This window comes from Acanthochromis polyacanthus, chromosome 20 (assembly GCF_021347895.1).
Source record: "Acanthochromis polyacanthus isolate Apoly-LR-REF ecotype Palm Island chromosome 20, KAUST_Apoly_ChrSc, whole genome shotgun sequence".
NCBI lineage: Eukaryota > Metazoa > Chordata > Actinopteri > Pomacentridae > Acanthochromis > Acanthochromis polyacanthus.
In genome coordinates, this window is record NC_067132.1 from 29893198 (window position 1) to 29908417 (window position 15220).

The following is a 15220-nucleotide window of genomic DNA, read 5'->3' on the forward strand; positions in this document are numbered from 1 at the left end:
CAGGGAACGGAGGCGGAGCTCTGCCGCCAGCAACGGTTTCCCCGGCAACGCTAATCTGTTCCCAGGCAATGCCAATCTCCCCGATTTGGTGCAGCAAAGCCCCTCCCCCCTGGTCTCCCCCGGCGATGCCTCCGGGGCCCAAGTAGGTGGAGCGCCACCTTAAAACTAAAAGAACCTCCCACCTCCTCCACCTGCACCGCCTCACCGCTGACCCTCACCTGTCCTCAGAGCATCCAGGAGACAAAGCTGGCAGAGCTGGAGCAGCGCGAGAGAGGAAAATAAAAATAAAGTTAGCAGCTCATCAAGCACAGAAATTATTCACCCGATTTAACAGAAGAACAATAAAACATGTAGAAGAAAACTGAATAAATTCAGCTACAAAAATCTAAAACAACTCTGGATAAAATTCACACTTTAGTTTTAGAGAAATATTAACACTGACTGGATGTACTTACTGAATTACTTATTTGAAATTTAAGTGGATAAAAGTGCAGAGAAGTGAAGCGTTTTTAAACTTTACTTTTAAACAGCTACAATTGGTGCAAATCTCAGTTTAAAAAGAGGCTGCTGGATTTTTTTTTTAAAGGTGAAAATCTGCCAGAAAAAAAACCTATAAAAACTATGATCATCATCAATATCAGCAAAATAATATTTGTATTATTATTAGTGTTTTTAACTATTAAAAACGTTTTTTAAACAAAATTATTTAAAAATATATTATTACTGTTATTTTTTACTCAGTGAATATCAGTAAAATATTTATCATTATTTAATTATTGTTATTGGGGTTTTTTTCTGATTTAAATTGAAAACAGTAATTTTATGGTCACATTTTATAAAAGAAGAAGTACTGATTATTAAAAAAAATACAGATTTTTTTAAAGTGGACATTACTTACAATTTGTACATAATGCTTATTTTTTATGATTTTAAAATATTTTCTATAATAAAACACTTATTATTAAAATGCAATTTTATGACCAAAGAAAAAGAACAAAACCGGTCTTTGTTCACTAATACCTTCAAATTATGACTCCAAATGACTAAAACAGTTAATTAGATATAAATGTGTGTATGCTGCTCCACTCTCCCTCGTTTATTTTTTGTATTTTAGCAAACTAGAAGTCAGAAATCGCTTTAGTTTCCTGCCCTGTCCTGTTTGATTCTGCCCCGTCCTGTTTGATTCTGCCCCGTCCTGTTTGATTCTGCCCCGTCTTGTTTGATTCTGCCCCGTCTGGCTCCAGTGTTTCACCACAGATGAAACTTCCCTCGTCCGCTCGTTTTTCCCTCTCTTTACTCCCTTTCTCGGCTTTCCAGCCTCCGATCCAGAAACTTTCCTCCACCTCGTGCCCGAGAACACGAGGCAGGTAGCCGACAAAATGAAGGAAACACTGATGATTACTGGAACCAACAGTGAAGCTCCAAAGAGCTTCAACCACCAAAAAAACGTTTCCTTTATTTTGACGCCTGTTTCGTCCCAAACTATCAAACCTCCTGTCAGACTCCCGACTGACTCTGAATCTGTGTTGATCTGCAGTACGGGATGGGAGGCGGTGGAGGATCCAAGGCTTCCTTCACGCCATTTGTTGATCCGAGGGTCTACGGGACTTCTCCGACCGACGACGACGATAATAACTCTGCCTCAGGTGGGTTTTCTCTTCGAAGTTCTGCCTGGTGGTCGGGATCCTCGCAAGAACAATCTAAGGGGTCGGATACAAGGAATAAAGACCTTGAACTCTATGATTTTCTTTGCAAAAAAGCTTTCAAGCACCCTTGACCAGAGCTAAATGGTAAAGGCATCGAAATTAGCCTGGAAATCGCCCAGAGCTCAGACTTTGGAAGTGTTTTCGTCATCGAATCCTAGACGAGCCCCCGAAAATGTTACAAGACTGACTGTCAGTTTGGCTCTTGGCTTCCCTAAGATGAGTTTATTTCCCAACATAGAGTTTGTTGATTAGAAAATGCAACAAATGACCATCATTGGGTTGCGTGGACTAACCTCCATCAGTGCACAGTTCTTATTCAAGATTTTTTTGTCTTCTTTTTGTAGGTTGTGGTTGATCCCAGACAAAACTATGTGAAAGTGTTAGCTAGTTAGCAAGAAAAAAGGCCTTTCTTTGGCCAAATCATGTTGATTTCTCAGATCTTCTTTGTATGAATCACAAGTCAGAATAATCTTTATACAGACTGACTGAATGAATGAAAACATGTAGTAAAGGTTGGAAGCCGCTGCTATGCTAGCTCCCATCCCGTACTGCAGATCAGCACAGATTCAAACACTCATTTAATACAAGGCGCTTTAAAAAAAAATCTAAAAGTCTACTTTCTTTAGATTTGTGTAGTTGTGTAGCACGTCACTGCTCCCAGTCCTCCTGCAGCACTTCCTGTAGTCCCTTCATGTAAACTTGTTAAGCATAACCTGTGATGGCTGCTGTAATTGTTTCACCCAGTTTTCGTAGCCAAATCTTATTTCTATTACAAATTCAAACTGTTGAAGTATTGACCACATTTTTAGCGTAATTTTCACCGTGAACCTTTCTCTGTCCTGTTAAATACCACCTCTAAAAGAGCATATCTGTACATAATAAATAAAGATGTTTATTTTGTGCTGCAGCGCTATTTGCTGACGAGCTGCTGAAGCAGGAACAGGAGCAGGCCAGACTCAATGAGGCCAGAAAGATCTCTGTGGTCAACGTCAACCCAACCAACATCCGACCGCACAGCGACACGCCTGAGATCCGGAAATACAAGAAACGCTTCAACTCCGAGATCCTGTGTGCCGCTCTGTGGGGTGAGGATGTCGCAACTTTACGATAGAATCAGTGATGTGCAGTTAAGGAGGATGTAGAAAACAGATGTTTGTGTGTTTGTGAAGGCGTGAACCTGCTGGTGGGAACCGAGAACGGCCTGATGCTGCTGGATCGGAGCGGTCAGGGCAAAGTTTACAACCTGATCAACCGACGGCGCTTCCAGCAGATGGACGTCCTGGAGGGACTCAACGTCCTGGTGACCATCTCAGGTTGGTAGACCTCTTTACATCTGTCTGCAGCTGCTTTTACACTAGATTCCTCCATTTACCTGCACAGACTCTTTGACTTTGTTGGATGATGGAGATCTTTCATATTTGAATGTTTCTGGTGAGTGTCTTCGGATGGTTGACTCCATTTACCGTGATTCTTTGAGGCTTATTACGAACTGTAAAATGTTGACGCACCATTACGACCATTAGGATGGTCTGCTTTAGCAACCAGAAAGATCCAACGTTGGTATATTTTCATATACAAGGCAATAGTTGGACTACTGCCACCTACATTTGCTCCTTAACTGCACAGAAAAGTTCTGATCTTCACTTGCTCCATTCACAAGATTATCTGTTGCTGACAGTTCCATGATCTCGTACTGAATTTGGAGAAAATAGTTTTGTTTACTCTGAACCTTTTGCATTTAATCTGTTGCAAAAAGACTGTAAACTACCCAAGTTAATCTCCTTGAGCGCCTTGAAATCCAAACTATGAGTTCTTGAGGCAACAACATGCACTTGTTTATCATAATTTGCTCATAAATTTAATCTATTTAAATTGATTTTTGCTAGTGTCTTCATTGCGTTTTGTATTTGCTGCTGCCTGCCTTGGCCAAGACACCTTTGAAAAAGAGGTTCTTAATCTCAATGGGATTTCTCCTGAAAAATCTCCTGGAGCTAGCAGCTTGTTTCATGTGTAAACAATTTGTATTCACTAACCTCCACAACATCAGGGGGCGCTGTAGGAAGAGATGAACACCTGAACCTTTAAAAAACAGCTCCACTGATCAGATCTCTACTGATTTATTCAATTTTTACATAATTCAGAGTCAGGTTTTTACACAAGAAGGTTGCTTTTAGAGAATGTTTTCAGGTTAGAATTAGATGTTCTTCTTTGTCTTTGTTGTTTAGTCTGGGTTCATAAAGCGACTTTGTCTTCTGCGTTGTTTCCAAACCAGGGAAGAAGAACAAGCTGCGTGTTTACTACCTGTCCTGGCTGAGGAACAGGATATTACACAACGACCCTGAAGTGGAGAAGAAGCAGGGCTGGATTACTGTTGGCGAGCTGGAGGGCTGCGTTCACTACAAAGTCGGTACGAAAGCAGCTTCAAGTCATCGTTCTGTTGACACGCCTCCAGTCTGGTGGCTAAAAGTTGGTCAACCATTCCAAAAGCCACCTGGGGTTACACTTGGACACATGAAAAGCAGTTGTTTTATTCTTAGATTGCCACCAAAACCAACTGTCAACCCATAGACGGACACTTTGCATCCAAATTCATGTCTCTTGTTCTCACTTGATTTTTTTTAAAGAATTTATTGGAACGAGATGCAACGAAACTCAAAAAAAAAAATCACACGACTCGACCTTTCCAACAGTGATTGTTGTAAGTCTGTGCTGACGTATCAAATCTTGATTGTCGAGACTGTTCTGAAAAAAATAAGACACCACACCAATAATGACCAAGATAAGGGCTTTAAAGTAAATGTTGTGAAATGACCTTGAAAGTAGCCCCCGAATCTCATAAGGTTTACTTTGTAAGAGTTCAAATCCTTGATGAGCCCCCAAAAATATCACAAGAAAAATGGTCAGGTTGGCTTTCAGTCCACATCAGCCTGTAAAGCATCGGTGGACAGTATTTATTGTTTTTGTCAGTGGTGGCTGGTCTAGATGTTTGTGGCTAAATCTCCTGTGATTTCTGCTTCATATCTGAACTTGTTTTCCCTTTTTCCCGCAGTCAAGTACGAGAGGATTAAATTCTTGGTGATTGCTCTGAAGAATTCGGTGGAAATCTACGCCTGGGCGCCTAAACCTTACCACAAGTTCATGGCCTTCAAGGTAAACGAAATGGGAACAGGCTGCTTTATTTCTATTCCACAAGGGACCACTGGGTAAAAACGGCATTGAGGCTACATGGCATTGTTTTCATGACTGCATGTGAAAGATGGATGTAGCCATATCGAAAAAACGTGTATTATTTATTATATTTGACATTCGAATCCCAGCCAATGCTTCAGCACGAAGGGGGATTTCTGACTTTCGTGAAGGGAGAATTTCTCCAAAAGTTGTAGTATGCATACATACCAGGGTGTTGTATAACTAGTTCTGGACGTGGAGTAACCTGTAACTGCTTGTGTTCAATCTGTAAGGGAGTCCAGAGAAAACCCAGCTTGTTGCACGTCTTTGACTTGTCATTGAACCATTGATCTGGAGTCTAACACGACAGCAGTCTTTTCAAGGTGACTGAGTTAGACAATGGTCCCTTTGGATGATAGTGAAAGGAAGACTCATGCAGGAACCAGTGTGTTCCAGTGCTAAAAGTTCCTTCCCCAACTGGGAATCTAATTAGAGCCACAACAGTGAGATACCAGCCACATCCCAGCCATGAGACCATCATGGACCCGCTACTGGAACTAAGAGGACAGCAGTTCAAAAACAACACCTTAACATGTGATTCCTCTTAGTTTACGGAGGTCTTTGGTTTTAAAGAAAGTTTAGACAAGATATTTTCCAATTAACTTACTGTCTTCCTCTCTGTGCTTCAGTCCTTCACTGACCTGCAGCACCGCCCCCTGCTGGTGGACCTGACCGTGGAGGAGGGCCAGAGGCTGAAGGTCATCTACGGATCCAGCGTCGGATTCCACGTCATCGATGTCGACTCCGGAAACCCCTACGACATCTACATCCCCTCACATGTAAGACTCTGTAGAACACCAAGTTTAAGACTTGGGTTAAGGTGTAGTCAGGTTAGTTTAAGGTGTAGTCAGGTTTGGTTAAGGTGTAGTCTGGTTTTTTAAGGTGTAGTCAGGTTTGTTTAAGGTGTAGTCAGGTTTGGTTAAGGTGTAGTCAGGTTAGGTTAAGGTGTAGTCAGGTTAGGTTAAGGTGTTGTCAGGTTAGGTTAAGGTGTAGTCAGGTTTGTTTAAGGTGTAGTCAGGTTAGGTTAAGGTGTAGTCGGGTTTTTTAAGGTGTAGTCGGGTTTGGTTAAGGTTTAGTCTGGTTTTTTAAGGTGTAATCAGGTTTGTTTAAGGTGTAGTCAGGTTTGGTTAAGGTGTAGTCAGGTTAGGTTAAGGTGTAGTCAGGTTAGGTTAAGGTGTAGTCAGGTTAGGTTAAGGTGTAGTTGGGTTTTTTAAGGTGTAGTCAGGTTTCTTTAAAGTGTAGTCAGGTTTAGTTAAGGTGTAGTCAGGTTAGGTTAAGGTGTAGTCAGGTTAGGTTAAGGTGTAGTTGGGTTTTTTAAGGTGTAGTCAGGTTTCTTTAAGGTGTAGTCAGGTTTAGTTAAGGTGTAGTCAGGTTAGGTTAAGGTGTAGTCAGGTTAGGTTAAGGTGTATTCGGGTTTTTTAAGGTGTGGTTAGGTTAAGGTGTAATCGGGTTTTTTAAGGTGTAGTCAAGTTTGGTTATGGTGTAGTCTGGTTTGGTTAAGGTGTAGTCAGGTTAGGTTAAGGTGTAGTCAGGTTAGGTTAAGGTGTTGTCAGGTTAGGTTAAGGTGTTGTGAGGTTAGGTTAAGGTGTAGTTAGGTTAAGGTGTAGTCAGGTTAGGTTAAGGTGTAGTCAGGTTTGTTTAAGGTGTAGTCAGGTTTGGTTAAGGTGTAGTCAGGTTAGTTTAAGGTGTAGTCGGGTTAGTTTAAGGCGTAATTTGTTGAGTTTGTTAGACAACTATAGCTGTGGTTACCGCTAGTTTATATCTCCAGGAACTGAATGGAAGTCAATGAGAAGTGATGGAAATTGTGTACAACTTTAATTTGAACCATTTTAAAGTCAAACTGTCCGACTTTAATGAATGAAGCAGTGAGGAAGTTAGAGAATGAACACATGAATGTGTGACAGTTCCAGAAAACCAATAAAGGCGTAAACAAATGAATGTGTGAAGGTGAACCAGTGGTAGGAGGGTACAGATAGAAAAACAGGAGAGAAACACAATGAGTGTTGGAAATGAGCGAGTGAATGGGTGAATGGATAAATGAGTTAGTTGCTTTAAGAATGAATGAATGAATGAATGAATGAATGGGGGAAATCATGAGTGAGTGAGTGAGTGAGTACAGAGTGTAAATCCACCCTGTAAGAGTGAGAGAGAATGAATGAATGGATGAATTAGTGAGTCTGAAATGAAGACAAGTGTATGAAGGAATGAATGTAGGAAGAGGTGGCTGAATGAATGAGTGTTTCAATCAGGATTAGGATGCTGATTGAATGAGTGAGTGAATGTTTAAAGGGTTTGGGGGTGACTCAGTGAATAATTAAATGTTTAAGTCCAGGATTAGGTGACTGAATGAATGAATGATTCAGAGACTGTGTGAATGAATGTATGTTTAAATGTAGGATCTGGTGGCAAATGAATGAGTGAATTAAATGACTTGGTGAATGAATGACTGTTTAAATACAGAGTTAGGTGGCTGAGTGATCAGGTGAGTGTCAAAGGTAGATTTGTGAGCTGAGTGAATGAGTGAATAGAATGAATGTGTGAGTGATTTAGGGAATGACTAAATGTTTAAATGTTTAGATTGATCAATGAATGAGTGAATCGGTGAATGAATGAATGAGTTTTTCAAAGCCTCAGTGAATGAATGAATGCTTAAATGTAGGATTAGATGAATGAATGAGTGAAAAAATGAATGAATGAGTGAATAGACTGGAATAGAGTCGGTGTCCTCCTCTAACCCGGTCTGGTTACAGTCAGGGGATGGAGACGGGGAGAAGGAGACGGTAACCACGGCAACCGCCTCACCGCGCTCTCGGCAGTCATGAATCACACTGTGCTCATGTCTGTTTCCATGGCGATTGCGTGGCTGCGGGAGCCTCCATTGTTGCAGCAGTTTCTTCTCTCGGGGGCGGGGGTCGGGGGGTGTCGGGCGGCCCCTAACTCCCCCTAACTGCCCCCCTGCCCCTGCCCCCTCCAACTCCCTCCTCCCGTGTGTCGCCCCGGCAGATTCAGGGTCAGGTGACCCCGCACGCCATTGTGGTTCTGCCCAAGACGGACGGCATGGAGATGCTGCTGTGCTACGAGGACGAGGGCGTCTACGTCAACACCTACGGACGCATCACCAAAGACGTGGTGCTGCAGTGGGGCGAGATGCCCACCTCCGTCGGTACGTCAACCAATCAGCTCGCTTCTCCCTGACCCCTGACCTCTGACCTCTATATGAGCGGTCCCAGCAGATCATCCTTCACCCTCACCCCCCCACTCAGAGACGCTTCCAGCCAATCAGCAGCCAGACTGTCTCACCTGTGTGTCCGCACCTGGTTAAAGAGACGCTGCAGGTCTGAGGGAGTCGAGAGCGACGAGAACAGAAACACCTCCATCATTCAGTCCCTGCTCTGGAGTGTTTTAACATTAAACCAGAGAGTAATAATCTACGGTGGCCCTGATGGGACAAATACAGCAAATAAGTTTACATTTACTGGAAAAACTAGAGAAATAATGTCCGTTTTTTTTTTATTTAGAAAATATCTTTGATTATGAAAAACTTTTCTGTCATTTAGGGTTAGAGTTCAGACAACGTTATTTATTATATTTGCTCCGATCATTCATGTTTTCATTAGAGGTTCATGTTTTACTAATTCTGCCAGATGTAAACTTATGATAAATAGATTTTTTTAAAAATTTTCATGAGTAATGAGATAATTACAAGGAAACATCCCCTATACAATTATACTATACTTAGTAATTTATTTTATTTTTTTGATGTCGTACTATTTACAATTTTGGCCTGTTTTTTACCGTTAACACAAAAACTAATACTTTTTTCTGCTATTTTACGAGGTATTTTCTATGATTTTATTATATAATATAATGATATTTTTTGCTTATTTTAATACAGTAAAAAAGGGACATTTTATTTTATAATAGCAGTAAAATAATATTCATAAAATCTGATTTTTTAGCTTATTTAAATACAGTTTAACGTTTTAAAATTCTAATATAATATTTGTAAAAATAATATTCAAAAAATAATATTTTGGACTTAATTAGATGCAATAAAAAAATAGAGAAATTTTAATATAATGAAATCTGTAAAATAAAATTCATATAATAATATTTTTTGCCTCTAAATGCAGTAAAAAAAAAAATAGACATTTTTGTGTCAAATACTGCAAATGAATAAAAAAATATGTATAAAAATTTATATTTTTTTGTGATTTTATTAGTTAATGTGTAATTTAACATAACAGTCAAAATTATTTACAAATTTTAAATCCCTGATATACGCTTTTTTAATTAAATATCTGTAAAATAATATTTTTTGCTTATTTTAATGCAGTAAAAATAGAGAAATTTTAGTGTTGAGCACTGCAAATGAATAAATAAATATTTATTCAAAAAATGTTTTTTTCTGTTATTTTACTAGTTATTATTTGTAATTTACCTAGACAGGGAAAATCTCTAAAATAACAGTTAAAATTGTTCACAATTTTTAAATCCCTGATATATTTAATATTTGTTAAGTATCTGTAAAATAATATTTTTTGCTTATTGAAGTACAGTCAAAAATAGAGAAATATCAAAAAAATACACAGCTAAAAACTGATGAAGAAACAGAGTTTCTGCAGTGGAAAAAGATTAAATACTGATTATAATGACGCTTCAGCCTCGCTAACAGGGTTTGTGAGTAAAGAACTTTTGTGTAATGAGGCTCAGATTGACTGTGGTCAGAGGAGCGTTCTGGTGTCGATGTTCTCGTGGTTTTCTGACCTAAAGACTCCCAGGACCTCGCTGTGTCTCTTTAACGTTCTGTCTTCACATCAACCTGCTGCATGTCTTCACCTCCCATCCTGCTCACTTCCTGATCTTTTCTGTCCAGTCCTCTCTGTGTGTCGTTGGACTTTTCTTTCTTTACATTTGAAGGGTCTGCTGTCGTGTCATCTTCCATCCTTGATCGCTCTGGAAATGTTTGAGGTGAGAGTTGTGCTTGAGATGGAGGCGAGTGGATCTAGAGTTCAGGAGGAGAGACGGGATCAAGGATGGGTCGCTGTGTTTTCTGACCGCCGCTCGGTTTAACAGTTTGTGTGTTTTGCGTGTGGACATCGTTTGTGTGTTGTTGTTTATTTTAACGTCCAACCAGAGTTTCTAAAGTCCGGCCTCAGCCCCGCCCCGTCCCCACAGCGCCACAGAAACCCAAAAAACAACAAAATGCTGAGCAACGAACCGCCTGTCTGTTCCCCAAGAAAACGAAAAAACATCCTTCTAGGGTCCTGAAACCAAAGCAGATGAAACTGAGATCTGCTGCAACGACCGTGGAGTCCACATCCGCCCCAAAACCAGTCAGTTTGTGTCACAGGTCTTCACCCACCTTTAGATGTTTCCCTTTTTGTTCCTTTTAAACTCTGAATCTATTTACTGACAATAATACACACACAAAGACTCAAAACAGATTTCTACAAATAATGTCAGTAATTAGAAATAGAAAGGAAGGGCACCAGAATTCACCCCTTAAAGTCAGAAGAGGAACTCTAGTCTAGATTTAATTTGATCTTTTTCCATCAGAGTCTTTCTCTTTGTTTCCATGAAGCTTTGACTGGTGAAGAACAGACAACAGTTGTTGGATGAACAGTCTCTAACATCTCAGCTGCTGAAGCTGGAACTCCTTCAGAGGAGTCATAGGAGTCTTGGTGGCCTCCCTCTCTAGTCTCTTTCTTCTCGGTCTCTCAGGTCTTGAGGACGTCCTGCTCTAGTCAGATTTATTCATGTTCCATCTTCCTTCCATTTCTTAATGATGGATTTAACTGGACTCCAAGAGATCTTCAGGAACTTTAAATGTTCTTGTATCGTCCTGACTGATGCTTTTCAACAAGCTTTTCTCAGAGTTTCTTGGAGTGTTCTTTGGTCTTCATGGTGTAGTTCTATCCAGGAGAACTGATCCACCAGAGACTGGACCTTCCAGATCCAGGAGTCTTTATTCTACAATCACTGGATGAACACTTCCGCAGTCATTGATTCTGTATTTTTAACCAGTTGCTGGAACTTTGTAGAAATCTGTGAGTCTTTTGTCAAATTAAATTGACTAAGATTCAGTGTTGAAAAGCAGAGAAAACTTCTGAAGGTGGGTGAATACTTTTCGATCGATACTTTAGGTACAGTTCTCTCCAACGCACCAAAAATAACATCAAAATATTTCAATAAAATCCAGCCAGTGAGACAAAGGAGGACTAGTGTCTAAACTGTGGATTTCCTCGATTAAAGTCCTGTTGCTGCCTCCATGATTCCTTTGTTTCTTTCAAAACATAAATGAGACTGCAGTTTAGTTGTGATTTTTGAAGACAGGGTTCTATCTCCTCTGTAAATTAACAACTTATTATTTGAGTTTCCGACCATAATGAGACGTCCTCCGCCTTAAAAAATCCGGTTTCCGTCCATCCAAGCGTAATCCAGCAGATTTTTGCTCTAGATAATGTCCAAAACATTCTTGTTTGCGAATATTTGCTTGTTCTTTTACACTTTGTGACCATAAAGTTTAGATTTGTAGAATGTAAATCAGCAAAAAAGGATTATTTCATGAATACTTGCTGTTTTTTGAGAGGAAAATTGTGTTTTTTAGGCACTGAATGTAAACAAAGCCGTCTTATAGCGCCTTGTGACGACATATTCATCCACTCCGCTCGCCAGCTCCCTGTAACGACGAAACGCCGTAGGTCAACGACGCCGTAAACCGAGGACCATCTGTATTATTAGCCTTGGGGGGCAGTTCCTTTTTCACTCACATCCAGGTAGCTTTGAATAATTTTTTCCCTAATAAATAAATTCATCGTTGTTTACTGGGGTTATCTTTGTCTGATATTTACTTTTCTTTGATGCTCTTAAATATAAAAATGGGGAAAATTTACAAAAAAAGTTTGAATTTGAGCGTGGGGCAAATACTTTTTTACAGCACCGTAGCTGTAGGATTCATCATTTAAACAACTCTTAGAATCCAAAAGTCTCAGGAGTCTCAGTAGCTTTTTAAAAAGAAAATTCGTGTGGATGTTTTCCATGAATGAACCGCTGTAGAGAAGTATTCAGCTGTTATGCTGTTGAGACGTTGTAGAGACGTTGTTGTGCGTGGGTCAGCAGTGATCAGACGTCCACTCGTCTCCGTCCTGCTTCCTGTCCGGCTCTGATCCAACATCAGCCAGAAACTGCTGCAATAATAACGGAGGTGAGGAGGTCTGGAGGGACGACTGCTGAGGTTTCTGCTCTTCCACCCTCTGTGTGGTTGTGTTTGTCTGGTTGTGTGTCTGTGGTTGTGTTTGTCTGGTTGTGTGCCTGTGGTTGTGTTTGTCTGGTTGTGTGTCTGTGGTTGTGGTTGTGTGTCCCCCTCCCATCCTGCAGCCTACATCCACTCCAGCCAGATCATGGGATGGGGAGAGAAGGCCATTGAGATCCGCTCCGTGGAGACGGGACACCTCGATGGAGTTTTCATGCACAAGCGAGCTCAGCGACTGAAGTTCCTGTCAGAGAGAAACGACAAGGTGAGTCTGAACACACCTGAACACAGCTGAATGTTCCTGAACATAGTGAATGTACCTGAACACACCTGAACATTCCTGAGCATAGTGAACACACCTGAACACAGCTGAATGTTCCTGAAAAACACCTAAACACACCTGAACACACATGAACATAGTGGATGTACCTGAACACAGCTGAATATTCCTGAACATAGTGAACGTACCTGAACTCACCTGAAGACACCTGAATGTTCCTTGAAAACACCTAAACGTACCTGAACACACATGAGCACACCTGAATGTTCCTGAACATAGTGAATGTTCCTGAACACACCTGAATGTTCCTGAACATAGTGAATGTTCCTGAACACAGCTGAATGTTCCTGAACATAGTGAATGTTTCTGAACACAGCTGAATGTTCCTGAACACAGCTGAGTGTTCCTTGAAAACACCTAAACGTACCTGAACACACATGAGCACACCTGAATGTTCCTGAACACAGCTGAATGTTCCTGAACACAGCTGAATGTTCCTGAACATAGTGAATGTTCCTGAACATAGTGAATGTTCCTGAACACAGCTGAATGTTCCTGAACACAGCTGAGTGTTCCTGAACACAGCTGAATGTTCCTGAACACAGCTGAATGTTCCTGAACATAGTGAATGTTCCTGAACATAGTGAATGTTCCTGAACACAGCTGAATGTTCCTGAACACAGCTGAGTGTTCCTGAACACAGCTGAATGTTCCTGAACATAGTGAATGTTCCTGAACATAGTGAATGTTCCTGAACACAGCTGAATGTTCCTGAACATAGTGAATGTTCCTGAACATAGTGAATGTTCCTGAACACAGCTGAATGTTCCTGAACACAGCTGAATGTTCCTGAACACAGCTGAATGTTCCTGAACATAGTGAATGTTCCTGAACACAGCTGAATGTTCCTGAACACAGCTGAATGTTCCTGAACATAGTGAATGTTCCTGAACATAGTGAATGTTCCTGAACACAGCTGAATGTTCCTGAACATAGTGAATGTTCCTGAACACAGCTGAATGTTCCTGAACACAGCTGAATGTTCCTGAACACAGCTGAATGTTCCTGAACACAGCTGAATGTTCCTGAACACAGCTGAGTGTACCTGAACACTCGGTCGCCTGACGTCAGATTCTCTGCATAGTGGCAGTAGTAGTATTGCTAGTGTTAGTGAAAGTAGTAGTGGTCATAGTTGTTGTTTTCGAAGGAGTAATAGTCGTATTAATAGTAGTAGTAATGAAAGTAGTAGCAGTATCTGTAAAAGTAGGAGTAGTAGTTGTAGTAAAAGTAGCAGTAAAGGTTGTGGTAAAGGTAATTGTAGTGATAGTAGTAGTAGTAGTAATGATAATAGTATCAGTAAATGTAGTAATAGTAGTTGTAGTGAAACAAATACTAGCGGTAGTCATAGTAGAAGTAGCAATAGTAGTCGTTGTAAAAAGAGTAGTAGTTAAAGTAATAGCAGTAGTAGCAGTAGTGGTAGTCGTAGTAGTAATCCTAGTCCTGAACATCTGGAATTCCTGCCAATGAATGAGACTAAAGTATAAATAAATGAACTCAGAGTGAACTTGTGCTGAATCCTCCTCCTTCCTCTTCCTCCCCTTCTTCCTCTTCTCTTCCTTCGTCTCCTTCTTCTCATTCTTCTTCCTCTTCCTCCTCTTCCTCCTCTTCTCCTCCTTTGTCTCCTTCTTCTCCTTCTTCTCCTTCTTCCTCTTCTCCTTCTTCGTCTTCTCCTTCTTCCTCCTCTTCTCCTCCTTCGTCTCCTTCTTCTTCCTCTTCTCCTCTTTCATCTTCTCCTTCCTCCTCTTCTCCTCCTCCTTTATCTTCTTCTTCTCCTTCTCCTTCTTCTTCCTCTTCTCCTTCTTCGTCTTCTCCTTCTTCTCCCTCTTCTTCCTCTTCCTCCTCTTCTCCTCCTTCGTCTTCTCCTTCTTCTCCTTCTTCCTCCTCTTCTCCTCCTTCGTCTCCTTCTTCTTCCTCGTCTCCTCTTTCATCTTCTCCTTCCTCCTCTTCTCCTCCTTCGTCTTCTCCTTCTTCCTCTTCCTCTGCTTTTCCTCCTTCGTCTCCTTCTTCTCCTCCTTCTTCCTCTTCTTCCTCTCCTTCATCTTCTCCTTCTTCTTCTCCTCCTCCTCCTTCAGGTTTTCTTCGCCTCGGTTCGCTCTGGAGGCAGCAGCCAGGTCTTCTTCATGACCCTGAACAGGAGCTCCATGATGAACTGGTAACTGTGGAACATCTGGATGGCAGGAGGCCAGACGGAGTGTGTGTGTTTGTGTGTTTGTGTGTGTTTGTGGAGGACGACGACGACGACAACAAGCTGCTGCTGAACATCTGGACGCCTCCGGGTGCCTCCAGGACTTCCTGCCGACGTTTCAGGACGAGCCGAGCGGCCTTCAGCCTCCACGTCTGAGCTCTGAGTAGCACATCGCTGACTTTCTGACGCGTTCACACGAGTAGCATTAGCCAGAAAAACACTTGAACTCGTCACCAATCCAATGACAGGAGGAACAAGTTTGGAGAGTATGGAGCTCCCTGAATGTGGAAGTCGGTCTTTTTGTCTCCTGATGTGAGGCTGTAAAATCTGACAATCGAGATGGAAAAATAGTGAAATCTGCAGTGAACCAAAAAATAACAAAACCAGCCGGTCAAAGAAATGTTGCATTCAAGTGCAGACAGCTGAAAACCCAATAACTGCACAGTAACGGGTTAAAAAAGGCAGAAAAATAACCAACAATATTTGTTTTGAAAAAGCAGAAAACT

The 15220-nt window shown here is 41.2% G+C and overlaps 1 protein-coding gene across 47 annotated transcripts in view; it reads left to right on the forward strand.

Annotated features, from left to right (window-relative positions):
* The window catches only part of tnikb (TRAF2 and NCK interacting kinase b), a 54659-nt gene extending 46746 nt beyond the window's left edge, over positions 1-7913 (forward strand). Inside the window, exons 24-36 of one of the 47 annotated variants that reach the window (XM_051940079.1) lie at positions 1538-1646; positions 2615-2791; positions 2876-3019; positions 3979-4113; positions 4756-4856; positions 5564-5796; positions 5838-5900; positions 5943-5963; positions 6067-6129; positions 6192-6233; positions 6296-6337; positions 6436-6492; positions 6530-7913. In XM_051940079.1, the coding sequence (XP_051796039.1) occupies positions 1538-1646; positions 2615-2791; positions 2876-3019; positions 3979-4113; positions 4756-4856; positions 5564-5796; positions 5838-5900; positions 5943-5963; positions 6067-6129; positions 6192-6233; positions 6296-6337; positions 6436-6492; positions 6530-6689 (1347 nt within the window). In that variant the 3' untranslated portion in view covers positions 6690-7913. Of the gene's footprint in view, positions 1-1537; positions 1647-2614; positions 2792-2875; positions 3020-3978; positions 4114-4755; positions 4857-5563; positions 5797-5837; positions 5964-6034; positions 6130-6191; positions 6234-6295; positions 6338-6435; positions 6493-6529 lie in introns of all 47 variants that reach the window. The other 46 variants (XM_051940087.1, XM_051940102.1, XM_051940108.1 and 43 more) reach the window with 46 other exon arrangements.
* The last annotated feature ends 7307 nt before the right edge of the window (positions 7914-15220 follow it).